This window comes from Sciurus carolinensis, chromosome 3 (assembly GCF_902686445.1).
Source record: "Sciurus carolinensis chromosome 3, mSciCar1.2, whole genome shotgun sequence".
NCBI lineage: Eukaryota > Metazoa > Chordata > Mammalia > Rodentia > Sciuridae > Sciurus > Sciurus carolinensis.
The window spans coordinates 161,109,288-161,134,853 of NC_062215.1; the positions used below are offsets into that span (position 1 = coordinate 161,109,288).

At 36.8% G+C, this 25,566-nt stretch overlaps 1 protein-coding gene across 1 annotated transcript in view; it reads right to left on the reverse strand.

The window, feature by feature from the left end:
* Positions 1-1,582: 1,582 nt before the first annotated feature.
* Positions 1,583-25,566, reverse strand: part of Abca12 (ATP binding cassette subfamily A member 12) — a 168,821-nt gene continuing 144,837 nt past the window's right edge. The window contains 14 exon segments of the mRNA XM_047547620.1: positions 1,583-2,815; positions 4,139-4,276; positions 6,496-6,601; positions 8,156-8,248; positions 9,452-9,555; positions 11,459-11,593; positions 12,729-12,870; positions 13,164-13,273; positions 14,199-14,403; positions 16,672-16,925; positions 18,024-18,183; positions 19,203-19,318; positions 20,784-20,961; positions 21,531-21,585. Coding sequence (XP_047403576.1) covers positions 2,708-2,815; positions 4,139-4,276; positions 6,496-6,601; positions 8,156-8,248; positions 9,452-9,555; positions 11,459-11,593; positions 12,729-12,870; positions 13,164-13,273; positions 14,199-14,403; positions 16,672-16,925; positions 18,024-18,183; positions 19,203-19,318; positions 20,784-20,961; positions 21,531-21,585 — 1,904 coding nt within the window. The 3' untranslated portion in view covers positions 1,583-2,707.

Here is a 25,566-nt window from a genome sequence, read left to right on the forward strand (position 1 = left end):
TGCAGGGTCTCTGGTCTAATTCCTATGTCCTTGATCCTCTTCGAGTTAAGTTTTGTGCAGGGTGAGAGATGGAGGTTTAATTTCATTTTACTGCGTATGGATTTCCAGTTTTCCCAGCACCATTTGTTGAACAGGCTATCTTTTCTCCATTGTATGTTTTTGGTTCCTTTGTCTAGTATGAGGTGACTGTATTTATGTAGGTTTGTCTCTGTGTCTTCTATTCTGTACCATTGGTCTGCCTGTCTATTTTGGTGACAATACCATGCTGTTTTTGTTACTATTGCTCTGTAGTATAGTTTAAGGTCTGGTATTGTGATACCTCCTGCTTCACTTTTCCTGCTGAGGATTGTTTTGGTTATTCAAGGTCTCTTATTCTTCCAGATGAAGTTTATGATTGCTTTCTCTATTTATTGTGTGTGCAGATACTGGTGGGAGGGTCAGGAAGATCAAAATAGAGCTCAGTCCTTGACAAATTTCAAGTCTAGTAAGGGAAAGAAATACTACACAAATAAATGTGCAGGTAGAGTGGTCCAGAGACAGTTGCAGCTCTCCTATTCATGGAAAATAGGTAAGATGGTCTGGAATCTTCCATCCATGTCCTGGGATGGCCAGAAGCCCTGCTCAGCACTGGTTCCAGGACCCCCTACTCATGGTCCCCTCTGCCTTTAGGCTTCTCATTCTGAGATGAAGCAGCACTGTTCTGCTCCTCAAAGGAAGAAGGGGTGAGCACATGTCTTCCTGTTTGCACAGCACACTCATTCATGCAAAGCCTTTGCAAATGTGACTAAGTTTAATGAAGATTTGACGGTAATAAGGACTGCCCACAGTAAGGATGCACAGTGAATAAATGTGAAAAAGGTATTTGGATATTCATAGTTTCAAATGTCCTTTCAACCCCTTCCCTCTCTTGTCAATTTTCCTCTCTTCAATACTCAACTGTCCATCAGCTCACTGGTTCCTCTTTCCTCAATGTCTTTTCTCTCCTTTTCCTTCCTCAGAAGCAGTCAAGTGACCAACCAACCAAAAAAAAAAAAAAAAAAATTCCAGAAAGCAGATGCCTTTTCTTTTTTTGATGAAGCTTGGCCATATTTTTTGTCTCCTCGGCCTCTGAAGATATCCACATTCTCAAAGCTACACTTTTACTCCAAAAGGTTTATCTATACATTATACTCACCAAATGCATTTTGGATCCCAAGAGAAACCCTGTTGCCATCTGTTAAGATATGTATTCTTGGTCTGCATGACAAATTACGATGCATGATTTGACAAAAAGGAAAGGTAGGAGGTACAAAGATATGGTATTAGAACAGGGCGGTCAGATTTATACCTAGGAAGCAGGGCAGTAAAGCTTCTCTGAGAAACTGTCACATTTCTCAAGACTGTTAGCTGGGCACAAAGTGTAGGGGAAGAGCATGCCCCACGAGGGAACAGCTGTGTGAAGGTTTGAGATGCAGAGGCGTTTCAAGCAGGCGAGATCCTAAAGAGCAGGGAGATGGTTGAGGATGGAGAAGATAGCAGGGACAGAACATAGGGGACTTGTGGACCTCATGACTTCTGTTTTGAGTTTCTCAGCTCTTCTATAATAAACGAAATGACATCATGAATGGTTTTTTTCCTAAACTTGGAGTTTATTGGTATTTGAAACAGAAACAATTGTGCCAAAAATGGAAAACTTGTACATACACACACAAGCATGTGTACACACATACACACATACCACACACACACACACGCACGGTTCATAAAGCACCTTCTGTGAGGGTTTCAGAACTTGGCATTATTAAGAAGTCTATCCAAAGCCACACAATTCTGGGTCAGCAGGGAAATTAGCTGAAAATTATGTTCATATTCATTTTCCCTCCACAGAAACGTTTCCTGAGGAGAAACATGGGATATGAGGGTTTCTGTAAGAGTTTTAAAAATGTCGCCTGCCAGCAGCACATGAACTCTTAATCAGTTTTCAGGGTTTGTATTTGCTCATCTGATGCACCTACTTCCCACCTGAAGATCAATTAGTTTCTGGCTCTACCTGTGCCTTATGATTGGCAAGGCAGGACAGGAAGGAAGTTCTGCTTACCACCAGGGTAAGCTGCCCCCTTTATGGCACTCTTGTAGAAAGCATTTCTTTGGGTTCAGTATGTCCCCAATTGTACTACATCACACACACACACACACACACACACACACACACACACACACCTGTAGACACTGTGCCTATGGCCTACTGCCAGTGTTAATTGGGCCTTTAGCACTTGACACATCACAGTGGAGTCATTCGTGATGATGTGCATTCTGTTATTTTCTAGAAATAAATTATTTTGTTCGTTCACCCAACCCAACCTACCCCAATCCACCTTCCTCTTCTTCTTCACTCTTACTTTTCAGCTACTAATATACATGCCTTTAAGCTATCTTTTTTTATTGAAAGTAATAAATTAAGACATTCATCAACAGGTGGTCTCACCTTCGCATAAGAACGCATACGTTTTGCTCACAGTGTTGAGAATACAGAATTCCGTTCCTGTATCAATAACATTCGCTAACCTCAGAAAAAAATCTTTTCATTTATAACTTGTAATTCTAACACAATGGCAACTGCTGTACAGTATAACACTTTCAAATGAGGAGATTTCGAGGAAGGGATTTGATGTCTTCTTCAAAATGCATCCATTGGCCATTTGCTGAAATTGAATGTGTTGCAGATCTACTAAGACTCTATCCGGTCATCCTGTGAGTCTAAACTTACGGTGGAACCTTGGCTACTGGTATCAGCATTTACATAGGACTTTTGGTCTTTGGCAAAGTTGATGAAAACCTGTTATTATTTTAAAGGAAAACAAGGCCATTAGTGCTGGTAAATCAAAGGAAAAATTAAGGTGATTTCTCCACACACACACACACACACACACACACACACACACACAGGAGGGGCATGCCCATTGGTATATACATATTCTCACTGGGAGTCCTTTTATATAGTCAACTTTAACTGGAGTTTGAAAATAACACCTACATCTCTGATTATATTTATGACTATAATTATATCTACAATAATATCTAAATCTAAAGCTATAACCAAATATCTATAGTCATATATCTGTATCTGTATGATTTATATCAATATCTCTATCAAGTATAAACAAGGAGCCTAGCTTAAAATTCCTAGCAAATGTTTATATAAAAATGTTGGTAGAAATTTTACTAGTTTGTAAAGATAATGCACTAAAATAGGATTTGTATAGAAAGCCCACATTCTTGTTTAGTTAGCCAATTATTTAACAGGCAGAACTCTGTACTTTTTGAAGTCCTTAAATCTATTAGTCATAGACTCATCCAAAAACTATCAAGCATTTAGTTTTTGCCAGGTATGATGCTGGTAGTTGGTCACGAGTCAAAGACTAAATCTTTTAGTCAAAGACTAAATCTCATCTCAAGTCCCTATTAAGATGTCTACAGTCTCATTGAAAAAGTTGTTCATAAAATACAGCGTGATACATTAACAGAGGTCTGTCAGGACTTATTTTCAGAACCTTTCCAATGACAGACACAGTCAAACATTCTATATGTCACATTGGCTGGGCCGCACTAAGTTAAGACAGTGCAGAGGTGACGACGAGGGACCTACTGAGTCTCCAGCTGTTGACTGTAAATGTAATTAAGACAGATGAAAGTGAAAGAACAGGATTCTGCAGTGGCTGCTTTAATTGTGTGGATTTAGTAGACCTAAAGTTCCGCAAATTCTCTCCATCTTCTCCCATCTCACCTTAATCCAGGAAACCAATGAAATGTTCTTTACGAAACCTACCAGGAGAGACTAAGGACAGCATTGACAGCTATTCATTTTGTAGCTCAAAAAAAGTGTTTTGTTGCCTCACATGTACATGTAAATTTATGGATATAGAATAGAAAAATCTTCATTTCTCCTTTAAAAAATAGTTAATGCCTTTCACATCTTTTTCTTTTTTTAATAACCCCAAATGCAGTTAGAAATAAATTAGGCTCTTTGCTAAGTTTTTCAGGTGCAAGATTAGATGTTGCTTCAATTAAAAATAAATTGAATGTCATTAAAAAGAAATAACCAGGATGCATAATAATTAATATGTGACACTGTGCACATGGATCCTAGCATACATCTTACCTCTTCCAGAGTGGTCTGACTCACTAGGAAATTCGTGATATTTAAAGCAGCCTTGTTGGTTTCCAGCAGATCGAAAATGTTTGCTACTCCACCTGCTGTGACTGGCACATGATACTCTAACATGCTAAGGTGCTGATCCTGTGGGAATCAAAAAAAATTATTTTGCAATGTTAGGTAATATTGACTTGATTAGATGTAACTTTACTGAGAGCAAAGAAAAATATTGAAATTCATTCCACTGAAAATGATGCTACTGTGTAAATAAGGGGTGTTTTCAGACTAACAGCTTGTAAAGATGAAATGAAAAATTTTATGAACGTCAAAAAGAAAACAAATTAAAAAGCTAATGAAAATTCCAAACCATTCTGCATTCACAGTCACTTATAAAGTCATAATCTTGCCTGAAAAAAAATTCATGGAATGGTGTCTCACATGTCAGTTTATGCTCAGCTCACATAATCTTTCTCTGAGATCAATTTTAGAAATTGTATCTTTATGTTACAGTTCTGAAAAGCTAGGAATTAGCCGTTCAGTTGATATTGGCTGATGACATTACATTTCAAAAGCACTGTCTAGGAGAGACTCATTCAAATGATGTCACATCCTTTCTCAATTCTCCTAAAATTCTTTTCAGTTTTTAAAATTGTAGTCAATAGTTATCACTAGTACTCTATTCTTACTGCCCTGGAGTATCAATAACACCACTTTTCTGAATATTTAATCAGTTACCATATCTTTGAGTTTTCTCTAAGATAGCGTACAAATTGAACTTTTCCTCTCTATTTGTACCATGGATATTATTAACTTGACACTTATCACTCCACATCTGAGTTACCGCAATAGCCTCTTCAGAAGCCTAAAAACCAGAGACTCTGATTTACTCTGGCATAGAGCAGCTATGGTAATCTTTCTAAACACTAGTTTGATTGGGATGCTTTCTTATTCCAGAACCTACCCCTGTATTTTTTATGGATCTGATCAGGATGGTGTATTTCAGCCTGTTCCTCAAGACCTCCTCCTTTTCCACACCCCTTTGCTCAGTGCATGGCCTACCCCATGGAATCTTTTTGTATTATGCCTATCACTGCGATCTGGCCACCTTCCTTATTTCTACCTTCAATTGTTGGTCTGGCTGTTTCCCTTCTAGAATCTAGAAAACACTGCAGACTTGTAAAGCATGATCTGCTCAGGGAGAAATCAAACTTTTATCATCACTTCATTTGCCTGTGCAGTGCTAGTCTCAAGAGGAACAGACCAGGAAAAATGTAATTTCATCACTCAGTAAATAAAGATTTCAGCTCAGAAATTCACCAAAAGAAAAAGTGTATGACCAAAGCAATTTGTGCATCAAAGGTATCCTTTAACTTAAAATTGGATTTAAATTTAAATGATAGAAAATGGGTCTTGATAAGAATCATGAAAGCTATTATTTTACAGAGAAGTTAGCCAATGCCTGTGGAGACTGAGGCAAAAGGAATTTGTAAAGATACAAGAGTTAATTTAAAAATGCATTGTTTTGTTCTCTAAATCAGTTCACATTAATATTGTGCTTTATAGAGTATGAAGTATCTTTATGGATACTATTATTTAATTCTCACATCAATTTTGTGAAGTAGATGTTTATTTTTATTTACAAATGAGAAAAATGAGGTTCAGAGACTAAATGTCTTGCTGGGTATCACCCAGCACATCTGGACTGAGCCCCTGGCTTTGTGATTTCTTTTCATTATTACAAATCTGATTTCCTTTTAACAATTATTTGCCATTTCATCAGCTTCTATGAATTGCTGTTCCATCAAGAAGGAAGTACATTAATTTTAAGAACATACTGCAGGAGATTTCTATGCTTATAACCTTATGTGTCCATTCTGTTGCTAGGCAATGCATATGTCAGTTAAAGTTGATGCAATATTTCAATTACTCTGGGACTTGAGGGTTATACAAATTTTTGTGGGTTTATTTTTCAAACGAGAGGAACAAAGGAGATAACCTGATTCAGGTATAATACTCTGGAACTAGTTAACTTTTTTGTTTTCTAAGAAGTGCCCTTGGTCCTGTGATACCTGTTACCCCTCAGTTCCCTAACATATATAACTAGTAAACTGGCAATGCATTCAACTTGAAAACGAATATGGTGTAGACATAAAACCTTTGTGAGGAAGAAATAAATACCTGCCTAGGAAAGGACTATGTTAACTTTAAAAAGCTACAAAAATAAATAACTTGAAATTCTATTTGTTCATAAGAAGTGTGCTTCAGAGTATCTGACGCAACTTGAGCTAATGTGGTGGACTTTCACTGTGGGGCTGGACTCTGATCGTCAAAGCTGGTAAGCTCTGCAGGCAGGCAGCACTTACCTTTAAGTACGTTTTTGGAAAATGGAGCTGCATGAACCTCGTGAGGGTCTCCATGCTCACTTTGTTATTCTTCAAGTGAACCTTGACAGTAAATCCACGTCCAAACCTAGAAAGAAAAAGTGCAAAATACAGTATGAGTTACATTTTGCCAAAATAGCTCCCCTGGAATTCTAGATAATGAAATAGGACCCGAGCCGACCATTTTCTTATATAAAGACTATCATTTTGCCATAAAAGTTCAGGGCATGTTGCAAACTTGAAATAAGTTCACTGCCATGATTTTTTATTTATTTCTACCTCTGTACTAAGTCAGATTCTTGGGGCAAAAGCATGATTGAGAAAAAAAAAACAACAAAATCTTGACTTTCTTTGACATCAATAAATTGACAAAGGATGCCAATTTCTGGAGTTAAATACTTTCTAATTTAAAGCAAGCAAAGCCTTGAGGGGTGGGGCATTGGAGGTTTGGTCTCAACAATGAAGATCAAAATCATGGGGGGTTTAAAAATAAACACTAAATAAGCACACTAGAGTTAACTACACCAAGAATAGAGTTTTTGAACGAGTTAAAACAACCTCCCTAAGAGCAACAAAAGGCCTCTCATCTTTTTTTCCTTATCTTGGATAATACTATTTTATAAGTCAAGTTGTTGTGTAGGAAGTTATAAAGTATCATCCTGAAGTTTGGAGATTAACATGGATATGTATAAATGCATATACATCCTGGTGAATATAAACTATTAATTTGAATTTGATGATAATATGATATTTCTGTACATTTCCCCAATGTACTCTTTTAAAAAAAATTTTTTTTTAGTTGTGGATGGACACCATAACTTTATTTATTTATTTTTATGTGGTGCTGAGGATCGAACCCAGTGCCTTACATGTGCTAGGCAAGTGCTCTACCACTGAGCCACAACCCCAATGTATTCTTTTTCTAAAAGAAATATTTTTAGTTTTAGACGGACACAACAGCTTTATTTTATTTATTTATTTTTTATGTGGTGCTGAGAATCGAACCCAGTGCCTCTTGCACAAGAGGCAAGCACTCTACCACTGAGTCACAACCCCAGCCCCACAATGTATTCTTTTTTTTTTTTAAATTTTTTTAGTTGTAGATGGACACAATACCTTTGTTCTATTTATTTTTATGTGGTGCTGAGGATTGAACTCAATGCCTCACACGTGCTTGGTAAGCACCCTACCACTGAGCTACCGTCCCAGCCCCACAATGTATTCTTGATTAAAAAATTTTCAATGTGGTAAAAATGTTACATAGCTTACTGAAAGTCTGGACAAATGGCAAATGAACATGCTAGATAAAATTCTATGCCTTCATATACTTGTCAAGGTCTAATTTATTTAGTAAACTCTTAAAATTAGTTCCTGAGAATATTTCAGTTGTAGATTGTTTATTATTATTATTATTAGCTTTAGGCCCTCTAAGATTGGAGTTATTAACGAGAAAAATATAATGAACCCTCAATAAAATAATTTAAATTTAAGGTGAGTCAATGATTACTCACAATGATTAGCTTTTCCGTACCTGTTTTACTACATGCAGAACAGGTTGCTGAGATAATCCTTGAAACTAACAGCAGTGCCCATTAGATTGATAGTCCTATATAATGTGTTAAACAACATATTTGTTCTTTACCTGCTTTTTATGTGCTGCAAAGATCCTATGCATTGGAATCTCCCGTTTACCATAATGGCCAGCCTGGTACAGAGAGCTTCACATTCCTCCATGCTGAAAGAGAGCAGAATCACATCAACATTCAGAGCATAGAAAACTGGGTTGAAGTTCATAAGCACAAGTTTAATCATTTCATTATAGCACCTTAGAAATCTCTCCTGGAGGAGAACCAAAAAAAAGAATCTCTTAAAATATAAATGGGATGTCTTCAGGTAGGGTTTATTAGTGTTTCTTCTAAAACTCAAGGCCATCTCTTTTACCTGGAATGCCCCCTCTATCAAATTCAATATTTCTTTCGAACTCTTTTAGGCTCTGACTCAGGATGTACATTTCCTAAGAAAGGTTTCCAAAATAACCCCGAGCTTTTTCATTATGCCTCATACTCTGGTTGGCTTTTATGTTTTGGATTTATAACTAGTTAACCTGTACTCAATTACATGCTCTCTCACTTCATGGACAATGAGAACTGGAGGCAATCTTACGTATCACCCTGTCTACTTCATGCAAATGTTCATGGAAATGAAATGATCGGCTCCAGTGTGCTGGGGACAAAGCTAGGATATAAATAAGTCTCTTGGTAATAAACAAATCTAATGCTTTTTCCACTATAGGATCATTATAATGCAAGGTGAACTTAACACAAATGATAACACAAGGCCAACCTTATAAGAAAACCACAGATAAAATGCTTTAGTACCTCTTATGCTTAGCTGATTCAGGGGGACTACTTTATGGAAGGGGAGGCAAATGAAATGGTTCTAGAAAAACTGGTAAGATTAGAACATGGAGATATTTTGCGAAGAGACTATTTCAAGTAGAAAGCACAGCTGAAGAAAGGAGATAGGAAGGGGCAGTGTGAGCATGCAGAAGCAGGGGTTGTTCAGATGAATTGATAGCAGAGTGTCGCAGGAAAAAGAGGCTGGAGATTTAGAGGCTAGATAATAGAAGGCCTTGCACACTAAGCCTAAGGATCCTGAACTTTATTTGATAGGGAATAGGGAACCATCATTGAGTTAAGAGGGCTATAGGTTCATGAAAAAAATTGTTTTCAAAAACACTGCTTTGACCCTATATTCTGCCCCACCCCAATATTCTCGCCATGAAATCTGCTTGACTTGCCCATAGTCTACAAACATAAAACACTTCCATACAATTGTGGTGTTGATCATCTAAATAAGTTACATGGGATTACTTTTTTCAGCTAAAAAAGTAATTCTAGAAGAGCACCATTTGACTTTAAAGGTCCTTTCAATTTACCTGTGAGATGTGAGGATGACAGAACATTTGTTCTGTACCTCTTCTGAAATGATCTTCCAGAGGTGCCGTTTCGACTTAGGATCCATCCCAGAGCTCGGCTCATCCTTAATAGGGAGTTACAAGAAAAATTTATCAAATTAATTAAGTTTTGATGAGGTTCTTTACATGAATCACTGCGTCTCAATTCCCTAGAACAGAAATCTGTTTTCAAAGTCCTATGACTAAACTTGTTTTATACTTAATAGGTCTCTTTCTGCTGCTGTCAAAAAGCTCAAAATTAGCTATTTAAAATTGTCAATCTGTTTAAAAAAGTGTTTCACTAAAGTTGACACCCTGTGGCTTTACATCCATCTCTTATGTTTCTTTGGAAAAAATTCTTCTTCAGTTACTGACAAGGCAGGATTTTTACATTTAATTTTACATTGTCACATATATATTGGAAGCTACATCAACAAGATTGCTATCTTGCTCATGAAAGCAGAATTGTGACTGCGAGTGATAACGTGCTATGCGAAGCAGAAAAGAACACAATTTGACATTTCAGTTAATATGTTTGAGGTGTATTTTTAGTTTTATGTTATTAATTGAAATTTAACACTCCTTGGAAAATAAAAACAAGATTTGCAGAAGTTGCCAAGTGGAAGTAGACATTATTTTTCAAAGTCAATGATGCTTTCAAAAGTGTTCAGACACCAAATTCAAAATGTAACAACAGATAATCTAAATAAGCAATAATAGATCCTGACAGACGATTAAAGAAATGAAATATTGGTCAAGAGTAGGTAAAAATTTTAAAAATGTATCTGAAATGGAAAATACACAGGCTAATCAGAGACTTATCATTATAGTAATATGTTAAATTTAAAGAAAAGAGTGACTGTTAATTTGGGAAAACAGTAAAAGACAGCTACTGTTTCTAGTTTTGAAGGAAACAGCATACATAGTAAACAAATGTAGAAGGGAAAAAACAGGGTCTTTTGCTCAGAGCTTGTATTTCATTTGGCTCATTACTATACAGCATTTAAGTAGTGCTTTTAATATTTTAAAATGCTTTACATGTATTATCTCACAGGGGTGCCTAAGGATTGTTGTGTTCAATTTAAGGGGCACTTACACAATAGAATTCTATTATAAGCATCGATTGGCAGGGATGCTGTGCATTAGAAGCTGCCGGTATTACAGAAAGATGGGCTGTGCATCATTCTATCTGGGCAATTTCAATGATTTGATCCACTGTATGACTTAATCTCTGGAATAATGTGGTGATTTATAACTGGATTTTTATTGCATAAGTTAATGCTTTTTCAGAGTTTGGAGGTCACTGAATGAAGGGGATCTTCCAAAATAAGGGCAGGTTTGTTTCTCTGAAATAATAGCCTTTTGCAATGTTGGGCCTGAGGAACAGACTACTATATCTTCCTATATGCAATTTATATTTCCAGGTGATCAATTTAATTTTCCAACTCTTAATGACAATATGAATGTAGAATAGATTTCTTGCTATCCCTCTCCCAAATTCAGATACAATAGCGTGGTATATTATCCATCCCATTTCCAGTTAGGTAACTCATATTTTTAAACTTCAAAGAAATAAAATCATAGCACAACACATTGTTCTAAAATGTGTCTTGGAAAATCCTAGTTTATCTGATCTGTTCCTAATAAAGAGATATGATTTAATCAACAAATAGGAATTAAATTTTTGCCACGTTCCATTACTTCACAAAGTTATTTGAATACCCTGAATTTGTTTCAGCTAATTCTCATTCCCATGCTACATGTTCTCACTGAGAGCTATATTGCTTCAGAAGACAAAAGGTGTTTTCTGAGGACCTATTGTGGTAACAAGTTACACGCTGATGTTAAGTCCCTTAATTAGATGGTGTGTTCTGCACAGTAACTGGCACATAGTGAGACTTCACTAAATACTGACTCTGATAAAGATGATGCATAAGCGGATGTGCTGTTTAAATGACTTAGTAGCCTTTTTCCTAATGATTCTCTTACCAGGAGTAGAATGGAAGGCTTTCCTATCAAGGCCAGTGCGGTGGATAATTTTCTTTTTGTGCCATAACTGCACATAGAGGTAGCTCTGTCCTTGTAGGGCATCAAGTGAAGTCTCCTAAGGAGTTTATGAACAGTCTGTGGATAATAAAAGAAGAATTAGCTTGACCTTTCTCTGTCCAAACCCTTAAAGCGCCAAATGGAAGAAAATCAGCTTGTGGAAAGAAAATTTCATCCTGGACAATATAGTTCTAGGAAAAAAGAAAACATTTAAATTCATCATAGATTTTTATTTTCATTTTCAAAGACCCACTTCAAAATTCATCATTTATTTTAAGAAATAAAAAGCAATCCATCAGAGACTCATTTTCAAATGGGATTCTTTTCCCAAATGTGTGCATGTGTGTATGTGTGTTTACAACTGCAGATTGTACTTTATGCTGCATTACCACAGGATTCTCCTATAAAGCTTAAAAAGCTTAAAAGAACTAAAAGAGATTTCAAAGGCAGGTTTCTCATTGATTGTCATCACTGCTTCATCTTTTTCTTACTGAGAGGTGATTTGTCACAAAGGCTTTAAGTCTATTTAAAACTGACCTACTATCAAAACTTTAGTGCATTAGGAATCATGGGTTCTTATGGTTATTTCTGTAGTTAAATAGCCCTGGCAAATAATGAAATCCTAGTTGGACTTTATATAGCAGGTCTCCAGGGTTGCAAAACAGAGGAAACTGCCCTAAGGGTTAGCCATCCCATTACAAAGGCAAATAGCTGCAGTGAGATAGAGTCACAGATTAAAAGTCAAAATGTGGGACTGGGGACATAGGTCAGTGGTAGGGCGTGTGCTTAGCATATGTAAGGCCCTGGGTTCAATCCCCAGCATCAAAATATAAAAAAATAAGAATGGAAGATGTTCTGTTTCCATCAGGCATTCTGCAGTTAATTCTGGGTATCAATGCTTATTTGAACACCAGAGGAAGTACAGGCATCAGCAACACATGCCTGACTCACAGCCTAATGCAAGCATGATCCTCTGTTTGACAGTTCTTAAAAGGGTAACTGAACAAACATGGGCTGAAGAGTTTCTAAAGCTGAGTTCATAGGTGTGTATGCAGGACACACAATCAAGCTAAGACAGGTTCATTGTCATTGCTAGGAGGAAAATGTCACAGTTTTCCAGAGGTCAAGTTGGTTTTGTGGGGGGGTGTGGTGGACTGAGAAACAGAAACAGCAATGGTCTTCAAAGGAACGAGTTTTTCACATGCGTACTCACTTCTTTAATATCATTTTCTGGAATTCCGTGCACCCTGGCATAGAAATACAGATGTTCTTCCACAGTCACCAGGTCATCTAAGGCATCTTCCTGAGGGCAGTAGCCAACTAATGAGCTGTGAGAATCCACATGACCCAGTGATCTGAATTGAGAAGATCAAAAGCATGTGAGTTTCAAAAGACCTGTCTCTCTTGGTCCCCAAGTGTTGGGCAGGTGGCTCTATTTTAGTCACAGGAGTTGGTAATTTTGATAAAAAAAGATAAAATAATCCCTCTATCAGAGTCATACTTTAAGTCTTAAAAATATTCCTTCACTTGAATAGTTTTTTCCTGTCCAAAATTTTAATAATACAACTACTAAATTTACATAAAAATGTTCACTGAAATTGTTTTAATTATGGTGCTTTTAGTAAGCGAAAATTCGAATTGTTCATACCCAGTCTTATTTCTTATCAGAATGTTTCCACTGGAAGGAATGATGTCCCCAGTCAGCATCTTGAATATGGTGGTCTTCCCTGCTCCGTTCACCCCAAGAAGGCCAAAGCACTAGTGTGAGGGAGAAAAAGATTAAAAGCTTAGACACACTGCTATTGTTGTGTCTTTCCTTCTCCCCTGGTGAAATCATTTCCAAGGGGGAAAAAAATCATCAGAATTATTCATGGCATTAGGTAGAAGCTTTCTCTTTTAAAAGAAATGGGTATGTATGTATTTTTTTCCCTTTCACCACCTGAACATTTGTATGTACACAGAGGACCTGCTTTACATATTGCCTTATCGCTCCTTTCTGTGACACCAGTAAAATACCTCACTAGTAAGATATGCTCACCCAATGAAGTAATTACATTTATAGATTTCACACTATTCACACAAAATCACAACTTTACTGAATAAGCTGCTAAAGCAATAATTTTTTATGTTGCTTAATAAACTGAGTGTATGAAGTTTGCAGTTTTTCCCAGAAAACTAAGGGAAATAGCCATATTCTTTTTTCTTTTTTCAAAGTTGCCTTCATATTGTGTCTGTGAAAACAGCAAGAATAAAAATGGATGCTGTTCTGGGACCCTTTTTTTTTTTTTTCCCCTGAGAACTTCTGATTTCTTCATGGTATCTTTTGGAAAGGTCTGGAAATGAAAGGTTGAAGAGAGAAACCTGCCTGAACAGGCTTTCTGCAGGAAAGTCCACCCTACCCCAGAGAGGACAAGAATTTGGGAAAGGAATCAGGACTTGCTGTGGGATGGCTATTAATGAATCCCCCTGCCAAGAGGGCAGATTCCTAGGGCAAGTAATATAGACATGTAAATTACACACACACACACACACAGACACACACACACACACACACACTCTTTATGGAAATCTTCAGAGTTTAACTTTTATGTTTCCAAAAAAACAAATTGAATTTAAATAATTAAAGATTCTTATTTGTCACTTATGCCACTAAAAAGGATAGAAACAAGACACAGTTCTTTACCTCTCCAGCGGGTATCCCAATGCTTATGTTGTTTACAGCAATAATCTTTTTGTGGATGAGTTGGTAGGTCTTTGTGAGACGATGGAGCTGGACCAGGTCAAACTCAGCTGCTCCACTCTCCACCCTCAGTCTCTCAGCCCGCACATCTTCATCTTCATCTATTGTCTCTGCCACAGGTGAGGAACTAAATTTTCTGAAGAAGAGTCTAAGAGATGGACCCAGTGATTTTACATCAATGATTTTGAAAGGTCAGCACTCAATTTTGACATGTTTTAATGTGTTTTCACTTCACTGAAAGTATACCTTTCATTATTATGCTTCTTTTAAAATTATCATGTACTCTGTGACCCAAATAGCTAAAAGAAAAAAACTAGTATGGATTCTCTTCACCATATTTACCATGATATTTAGGAAGTGGTTTTTGTTTTCCATGTCTTAAATGTTTACAGATCCACTGTTAACATTCAGAACCCTTAAATTCAGTAATAAGGAGATACAAATGTGTTTTAAAATTAGTCCCTAAGAGGGGGTTCAGAGTATTAGTAAAATCAATAATTACAAACCCAAGAGCAGTCACCATGTTTTTAAGACAAACAAAAAACAAAAAAAAAATCCTTCTTTTTCTTTTCCTCTTCTTCATCTCCACCTCCCTTTCTCTCTCTTTTGAAATTGTGATAACACAAAACATGAATCCATTTTTTTAACTAAGCTTTAAGTGTACAATATGGTAGTGTTAACTATAAGCCCAATGCTATAAGCAGATCTCTATATTTTAAAATTATCAATAACATGGGGGTTATTCTCTATGCTCTTCACTATCAATGTCTCACCCAGGATCTAGACAATATTTGAGGGTTAACAGCTCTGCAAACTCACTAAGTTCCAAACCCACCTCAATATCTTGCCTACCAAATACCAAAACCAAACAAAACAAATAAAATGTGAAAACCCAATGTATCGATCCAGGTCTTCCTCCTAATGTCTCTGTTTTTTCAATGATAGCTCCAGAGACTCCAATTGTGATGTTTACTTTGAATCTTCCCTATTCCAAAATCCATGCATGCCATCAGTCTCTAAATACTGCCAATGCCTTAAACTGTCCAGCCATAAATCATCTCTATTTCTATCCCCATGGTGAGCTTTTGCTCCCCATCTAGATTTCTCTAGGAACCTCAAACTGTGCCAGTGTCTGACTCTCCCATTCTGATCTGCACCGCCTCTACAAAATTGCACCCCCAAAGCACTATTTGATCATGGCACTCTGTTCAAGACATTTAATGGACTACCATTTGTTTGCTGAATAAAGTCCAAATCTTCACCAAGCATTCAAGAGACTCCATAATCTCCCAACCAGAGGGTAAGCTTTTATCACATTTTATTACATTTTAATTCTGTGTTCTAATCAAATTGCACTACCCTTTTCTTAAATGTCCTAATTTTTTCTCTATCTCTGGTCTTGTCTTTCCTTTTTTTATTATGTAACTAAAATTTTATTTTTCAATAGGTGATACATATTTAAGTTCAAAAGGTACTGAAGAAGATACAGTGAAAAGTTGTCTTCAGTCATACAAAGTTCTCTTCAGCAAAGGCCCCCACAATTAGGATAGCCCATGAATAGAGGTATGTGTAAATAATATAGATTTATTTGAATTCAAATGATGATATTTATACATAGTTCTGACCCTTGTGATTTTTATTCAACAAATGTTAGAAGTCATCCCAAATATTACACAGATAATTGTATCATTCTTTCTAATGGTGCATAGTGTTGTAGTTCTGAATGTATGCCCACAATTTAACTAGTCTTTAAATAAAGGACATGCTGGTGGTTTCCATTCTTTTGCTATTAAAGATGGTTACTATGATGAATAGTTTTTTAAACATATATAATTCTGCATTTGTGCAAACATTTCTGTAGGAAAACTTACTAGAAACAGAAGTGCTATGTCCTTGTTATGTGTACTTCTTTTCATTTATGATGCTATCCTCACTTTGATTTTCTTTACCCAAACTCATTGCCAATAAGGCACATACTCAATCCTCTTTCTGGTTTCTGCCCATGAAAGTGTTTTCTATCCTACAACAATCGAATTTTTGTTTATGACGTATTTTCTCTCTCTGGCACTAAATCTTTCTCTTTAAGGACAACTATACTTATTTAATTTTGCTCCTTATTCTAGAGCAAAACTTGTAGAAATGTAAGGTGACATAACTGTTTAGTAGAATGAAACATTGTGCACAACCATAGAAACGAAATGATGTACCCCATTTGTGTACAATGAATCAAAATGTAGTCTGTAAAAATAAAAAAATAAAAAAATAAATAAAAATAAAAATGAAACAAGTGACAAATTGTGTTACAAATTTTTTTCAAGTTTTTGACCAAAACATTTCCATACTACTAATGGAAAAACTGAATATTGACTCCTCCCTGCATATCATGGATATCAAAAACTGCTTTTGTTATATTTACCTGAGCTTCTTTATTAGCCATTCATTGATTAAAAGTCGCAAGAGGAAAAACATGGTGCCCTGGGAGACCAAAGCCACAAACATCGCACCGAGTTTATCCATTTCAAAGGTTTCGCTTGGGTATTGTACTCCATATGCTTTTAAGAAGTCCAGAACTGACTGTTGTTGTGATAGTTCAATCAAACCGTAGCCAAAACAGAATTGCGGAAAAATCAGGAAAATTCGCTTGAGGGTTTCAGAAATAAGTTCTAAAGTCTAAAACAAGAGAAATAACATTGAAGCTTAGTGTCAAGCTTCCAACACAAGGACAGAAATGTAAGTTAGATGTAGACAAATATTGAGAACTCTGTCTAGATCAGTCATTATTTCACATGTATGCTGGATTTGCATAAACATATTTACTATAACCAAATGGTAGAGGTTTATTATTGAAATGCAAGTAGAGAGAGAGCGAGTTTTTCTTGAGGGTGCCCTAAGGTATTAGGTCCACACACAGAGGCAAAATCAGTTCTAGACCTGCCTTAGACATTGGGACTGTCTAGGTAGCCAGGGTGTCGGGGTTTGACAGAGAGAATCAGAAGATGCCTGATGAGGAGGACTTGGCACTACAGAATTTCAGAAGCTAAGGTGATATCTACTTAGAGAGGGACTAACAAGGCGAACTGAGATGGGAGGAGAGACAACATCTCAAAGAGGAGCAAATGGCTCGTTTTCACGTTATTCACACTTGAGGCCGACTGCTTCACCTCGTGAATTTCCTCCTCCTGGCGTGTGCCTGACTGTTCCTCAGTTCACTTCATTTCCCCTCTATTATTTTCTGTTCAATTGCCTGGCACCGTTAGTGCTTCTCTTCTCGCTAATCATAATTCTCAGCTCTGAATCGAAAGTGATGCTTACAATGAAGTAGATTCCAATACATGATTGAAAGGGAATGAATTAGGTTTTTCCCTATGAATGTTCACATGAATCCTACAGTCACATAACTAAACCATTCTCCTTGTCACCACCATACCATAAGGCTTTGTTAATGAGCGAAATGTCTAGCTGACCAATTGGTGGCATGATTTATGAACTGCTACACAATATGTCTGATTTCACCTCCATCACTCCATTCAAGACCTATCTGATGTCAATAGTTTTAACTCCCAGTAAATACAATAATAGGCATTAACCTAGATGGAGCTTACAGAGAAACTTTTAAAGTGGTAGTTTCTCCTCTCCTAAATTTAGTAGAACCAAATGACATTCTTTTCTATTTATGGAAGACAGAATAAAGAAAAATCTTTCCACCTTGAACATGTTAAAGCTTCTGATACATTCGCTGAAGTTGAATAGACTAATAAGGGACCTCACCGGATCATTAGGCTTTTCCTTGGATAGGAAGTAAACCACCGACAGGGAAACAATGGAATTGATGCCAAAAAACAGGTTGACGCAGACGTAAGTGATGAAGGCCATTCCTGTTTCATGAAAGAGACCAGCCAGCAAGTACATCCAAGAAAATGTGGCATACCTGTAGGTCCATCATACAAAGAATTAAAAATTATGCCTTAATTATTCTGTTTTATGAAACAATAACATAAACATGTAGATGGGTTTCTAAAGTAAAAGCAAACATTAGGGATGAGTTGCCAAGTCTTGTGGCTAGATCTCACTTTCATTCCTCTTTTTGACACACACACACACACACACACACACACACAAACCCAAAGGATGTTTTTTACATGACAGCAAGAAGCCTCTTTTTGAAAAGGATTCTTCAACAGTCAGTCCTACATCATTACAACTACAAATTAATCCCCCCTGGGGGTGGTGTTATCCTTTCCAGGCAAGACTTTCGTTGCTTAGAATTGTGAGTTCAATCTGTAAATCATATAATTTAAAGTTGAGGGAAAATAATGGCATCGTTGAAGGTTAGCTAAGCAGAGAGGACCTGGTGAGAAGCTGGGCAGCCTATTTTGAGCAAGCTTAAGCAACACTGGAAAAAATTAAATAACACTGGACACATAGAGGTCCTACATCAACAACAATAGCTAACTAAGGGACACTACCCATGCTTTCAAGGCAGGAAGACTGCTATGCTAAGCACTGATTATGTCGACCTGTATTAGCCTGATATAAAAACAACATTATGTGTGTCCTGTTAAACATCTATACAAAGATAAAGTATATGTAAATTTATATACCTTATAAATGCTATATGTATTCATATAATTTATCAAAACATATGTGTGTGCATTTTCCTGGTCATTCTAAAGCCTGTGTTTTTGCGTAAATTAGATTACATGTATAAATTGGTAAGCGTAACACTTGGCACCCAGTAAGTGCTCTTTAATGATAACGACACTAATTTTCAGAGGTATTACACTTTGTAGACTATGGACTAGCAATTGTAATGTATCATTAGTCATCACTCACGTCAAATGAAACCCCAAGACAATTGCAAATGAGCTAATGAGGTTTAGGTCCTATTTGTGTCTGGGAGCATTTGATTCTGTTAGTTCCTCTTTCATTGCTCAATCAGCAACTTACCCGAACAGCAGAAGGAGGAGAGAAACAGCGCCTAGGTTGCTTTCACTGTAGAAGGCAGGTAACTTGAAAATTGCAATGACACCAATTGAAAATGCTACAGGGACCAAGTAGAAGACCTATGGGAGTATGTAAAACAATATTTAATATAAGGCAAGTATTTTTTTTAAAAAATCAATAAGCCATCTAGTTTAAGGCTGCAGTAAGTTGACCTAGAAAAATTTGAAGGAGTGAATTTTTATTTATGTTCCTGTTGCTTGTAATGTTCAGCTTATTTTACATTGATTTTACTTGAGAATTTGTCTCCTCCAATATGAGGTCAAGCCAGTTTCCATCTTTAAAGATATACAAGAAGTCCCTGGTGTTCCTGCCTCCAGGCTTTAACACTTGGGATCATTCAGTGACAGAGGTTCGGAGAGGAAGATAAGACAGCCAGGTATCTTGGTATTAGAGGCAGCCTAAAGTATTGATTTCAGTTTGAATGCTGCAGCTCTCAGATGGTTGATTTCTAAGGCTTGGTTATCTATGTGAGTCACTCTGTGCAAAACATCAGGGCAGCAGGACCCACACATTCTGGGAATCACAGGTGTATGAACAAAGAACCAGTATTCTGTTGGCAAGCCGAAATGTCAAAAGTGGAAGGGTTTGCAGCAAGGCACAACAGAGGTGGTGGTAATTTACTTTGGGGTATTGTGGGGTGGAGCGGGAATGGAAATCTCCTAAATTGGAATGAGCACCAGTTATCAGACCACAGAATCTTAGTAGTAAGTAGACGTTCACAGAAGATTGTCCTTGAAGCTTTCTTAACGTGAAAGTTTCTATGACGTCCAGAGTAGTCATTACCATTCTCTCAGATTTGGCTTCTACAATGAACACATTTCAGACCTCACTGGATACATTAACAAAATGGATATGCAGTTAATTACTCTCCAACTCTTCAAGCCAATGATCTTGACAACAACTCAGGCAATTTCACCATAATCACAGGCAAATGCATCCTCATCCTGGGCTTTTGGCCAACACTGACACGTTTCGAGTCAAGAATAACCATATGAACTTTGGGAACATTTTATGCAAATGAGAGAGATATCAATAAAATACATTCCTTCTTTTCCCTGCTAATCTTCTCTAATGTGTCATTCAGTAGGGACTGCTACTCTGAAGTTTTCACGATTAGTTGATTAAATTTTTATAATCTTGATTATTTGGCACAATTAGGTAAGACTATTTTACTGCTAAGTTTCTATTTCTCCACAGTAGTGACTCTAAGACTTCAGTGTACTTAAAGTCAACAGGGGGATCTTGTTTAAAATGTCTACTTCCACACTCCACTCCCAAGATGTAGATTTAATCCATCTGGGGCCCAGGAACCTGCATATTGACAAGGGCCCTTGAAATCTGAAATGTCCCAGAGATGAGGTCAAGCAGTTTTCTCTGTCCTTCAACCACTGGACTCAAATAAATAATTTTTTCCTGATTTACTGTCTTTGTGATAATAATTCCAACAACTACAGTAAATAACTCTTCAATATTAAATGATGCCAAATGAATACTATCTTTCTGGCAAATGACATAGTTACTCACCATATCATAAATGAAGTTTGTTACCCAGTAGCACGTCACACCAATGCCCGAAATGTGCTGCAACTGCTTGGCTTTGGTCTGATGTTCCCTTACAACATAGGTGACAAAGCTGGCGGTGGTGACAGAATAACCCATCAGGATGGACAGTGCCACTAAAATATCGATTAAACTGCTGATTCTGTGGTGAGCAATGGGAAGAGGAAAGCACACATAAGTTTTGGAACTCTTTTCCTTTCAGGAAGATTCATGACTAAAAGCATCAACAAAACAGTACAAGAGTTGGCTGTGACACAAATAAGGCTTCCTGCAGACAGCCAGATAATATCTCTGACATGACTCTGCTGCGACCCTGGAATAAATGTAGTTCTAACGCATGTGAACTGACTAAGGATATGTGATAGAAAAACCTCGGTCTCCAAGGGTTACGGCATGTTTGCAAGGGATGTATGGATCTGGGGCATAGAAACGGAACTTGCCTGCTAAGCAGGGAAGGCGAAGTGATGAAGCACTTATGCACCTGACTCATAAAAGCAGCAGAATGAGTGCATCTGCAGTCAACAAGCTCTACTTGGCAACCCTGCCCTACACCCTTTCAGAAACTTCCTTTTATCCAGCCAGTGACTTATATTAGCTGCCCTTCTAGATTGACTTTCATTCAGGTGCAACTGTGATTTCCAATTAGAGCACTTTACACAGAGGCTCAGCCATGCCAAGGAGAAAGCAGTCAGGGCAGGGATATCTGCTTACGTGGCTTGCTCCTGGTCTTGCACGCCTGGATAAGGATGGCTGTACATGATGATGCCTGAAAGAGGAGATGGTTCATCTATTAGTAGGTATTCAGTTCATCAGAAATACCAATTTTTAGATGAATAATATATAATCCTTTTCTCCTTATACTCATCTAAAGAGTTTTACTTTGGGGAATTGGCTTTTAAAGGTGATTCATTTTCCCCCAATCCCGTCAGTGCCATAATCAGTGGCATTTTCATAAAAAGAAAAGTTTTTCACAGTGCGTATGGAACCTTCTGGAAGGGGACAAGCACTTACATTTCTCACAGAGCATGTTTACTTCTATTACATTAAAAAATTGTGTTCTACTTTCTTCTCTCTGTTCATATGTATGTTTGTATTCAGCAGCACTTCATAAACTGGAACACATTTAAATAAGCAATTCAAAGGAGGGACCAATGACATGAGAGTCCCCTAGAGAACAGACACAATTCTGGAACCCTCTTTCTCACTTTACTACTTCTATGATGCCTCCTTCTGGAGGTCTACCGGAGTAGGGTTCAGGAGCTCCAGTCATGCATTTCCATTGTGACATAAGGCCCAGAGGGATGCAGAGGTATTAGCTGGCTCCAGAAAGGTAGCCATTTAATTCAAATACAGCCCCAAATTATTAAAATCCCTAGAGTTTGTTATATTGAGTTAGAAGCGAGTCCTTTTCCCCCTTTCCTTAAAGGAACTTGGTCAGCCAGAGTGAAAAAAGGGATGGGCATCAGTTTCCCAAAGACCGCAATGTGAAGGCAGCATCTGTGCTGAGTAAGTACGGGAAAGAACGGCGGGGAATGGAGTGAGCATTATCTCCTAAATACGTGTTCCTATCAAGTTGTAAACTGAGCAAGAACTTCCTCACTTACTGCTCATCTACCACATGCTCATGGCATTAGGATATTAGGGGTAGCGCCCAAATATTGTGGGGGATTCTAAAGGCACATTCTCTTCTTTAACTAGAATTTACAATTTTTATTAAAAAGAATGTGACATATTTTGAAGTTGAGTCCTGTAATGGGTGTATGTTAAAGAAAAAATACATATGTAGTTAAAGTAAAACAAAGAAACTAACAACAAAAACCAATTTGACCTATAATCTTAATCACCACATTTTACTGAGGTTCTATTTCCATTAGGGACCCTATTTAAATCCTGCTAAATTATAATGTAGGCAAGGAAAACTTGCCTTTTATTTCTGCTCTGTATTTCAGAATTAAGAAACACTCTACTTCATCAGAGGAGTCTTTGCAAGTACATTTTCCTCTACTATGCAAAATCCAGTTGTGTTCATACATATCTTTAGCAAGATCAAGTAAATGCATCAGAATTAGAATCTTATATCATAATTGTCTCTGTAGGTCCTACAAAAGATTGGCTGATGGATACTCATTAAATCAAACTGAATCTGAAAATTTCAATTAATACTTTCCCTACAAACAATATATATGAAGAAGGCATTTATGATACTGGCATAAAAACAGACACATAGACCAATAGTATAGAATAGAAGACACAGAAACAAACCCATACATCTACATTCATCTGATTCTTGACAAAGGTGCCAATAATACACACTAGAGAAAAGAAAGCCTCTTTCATAAATTGTGCTGGGGCAACTGGATATACACACAGAGAAGAATGAAACTCGACCTTTATCTCTCGCCCTGCACAAAAATCTACTCAAAATGGATCAAAGACCTAGGAATTAGATTAGAAATTATGTAACTCATAGAAGAAAATGTAGGGTCAACATTCCAGCACATAGACACAGGCAACAACTTTCTCAGTAGAACCCCTAAAACTCAGGAAATAATGCCAAGAGTTAGTAAATGGCACTGCTTCAAATTAAGAAACTTATGCACAGAAAAGTAAACAATTAAGAATGTGAAGAGAAAATCTGCAGAATGGGAGAAGATCTTTGCTAGCTGTGTTCTGACAGAGGATTAATATCTAGAATATATAAAGAACTCAAAAAAACACTAAAAACCCCCTAAATAACCCAATTTAAAAGGGAGCAAATAAATAGACACTTCTCAAAAGAAGAAATATGAATGGCCAACAAAGAGGTGAAGAAATTTCAATATCATTAGCAATTAGGGAAATGCAAACCAAAACTATACTGAGACTTCATTTCATAGCAGTCAGAATGGCAGTCATCAAGAATACAAACAATAATAAATGCTGGAGAGGGCATTGGGAAAAAAGGAACACTTTTACATTGTTAGTTGGACTATAAATTAGTACATCTACTATGGAAAATAGTTCTTCAAAAGGCTAGACATGGAACCACTGTATGACCCAACTATACTAATCCTTGGTATTTATCCTAAAGAATTAAAGTCATCATACTATAGTGATACGTGCATACCCATGTGTATTAGCAGCAAAATTCTCAACAGCCCAACTATGGAACCAGTCTAGGTGTCCATCAAGGGATCAAGAATGGAAAAAGAAAATGTGATACATACACATTTTATATATATATATATATATTATACATATACATATATATATGTGTGTGTGTGCATGTGTGTGTGTGTAAATGATAAATAAATGTGGTACACACACATACACACAAATGGAGTTTTATTTGGCCATAAAGAAAAATAAAATTATGTCATTTTCAGGAAGATGAATGGAACTAGAGACCATTATGTTAAGCAAAATAAGCCAAACTCAGAAAGTCAAGGGCCAAATGTTTTCTCTCATGTGGAATCTATACAGGAAAAGGAAAAGAAAGGTGTGTGTTGGGGACTGATCACATGAAAAGCAAAGGGAGATCAGTAGAGTAGAGGAAAGGAACCAGGGGGTGAAAAGAGAGGAGGGAGGGGGAAAGTGCTAGGGAGTGAAATTGACAAAATTATGTTGTGTATTGTGTGCATGTACGAATATGTAACAACAAATCCCACCATTATATACAACTATTATGCACCAATTAAAAAATGAGGAGGAAAAATATTTTAGAAAAAGAAGGCAGCATTCTATGCTGTGTCCACAGATGCAAAGCTAAAATGAGATGTTCCCATGTCATTGCTGCTAATGCAACAGAGGGTAAGACTAGACACTGGCATGGAAGGGGCAACTGTTAGTGCTTCTGACAAAGAAAGTTCAGCTAGATATTTGTTAGGGAAAACAAACAAACCCATGCTCTTTGGGAAGAATGACAGAATTTTCATGCAAAATTAACCACTAGAGGGAACCACATGAATACAATAGATATTAACATTGCAAAGGAAAGCTAATTAAAAGATTTTTATTAGCATGGTAGAATTAAAAAAAATCAATTTTACAGTTAAAGTAAAATCCCAATTCATGCAGAACCTAGCAAAGATTTCTTCAAACTTGTTAATATGTTAGAATAATTGGGTTCACTTTTAAAGACAAGTACTATTACCATGGGAGGCCCCATCCATACATTACAAAATGACAAAAGTATTTCAGGGTGATACAGATTTCTTGTTTTAAAGAAATAAAACTCATTTCAGAGAGAGTAGAAAACTACCACTTTCATATATCTAAATAAGAAAAATTAATATGAAATAGAAGGCAGACTATTACTACTAACCTCTTTATAACTCGAGCTAAAACTTACTTTTAAATAAAAAAATAAATTTCAGTTTAGGATCAATATAAAGTTTATATTCTAGAATTCTTACTTTTTATGTGCTGTAACTTACAATATAATGTAGGAGCTACAGAAGATCACTGGAGTCTAGAGAGGCTTGGATTATCTCCGTCTAAGTGAAGAACTCTAATTATAAAGGAAACCAGAATACCACTTTCAAAAAGCTAACTCCACGGAGGTCCTCTTGTTCACTCTAGCTTTGTGACACTTTCCCCAAGTCATTTTTTTGGCTGTTATGCTTTCGTTATCTGTCACAGTACATGTCTTTTGCTCTGAATGAAACACCCCACTGAAAGTCAAGTTTTCAACTTGACTTCAAACCAGGTTACACCAGACTTACCCGGCCTTAGTAGCCACCATTTCATTTAATTTACCTCTTTTGAC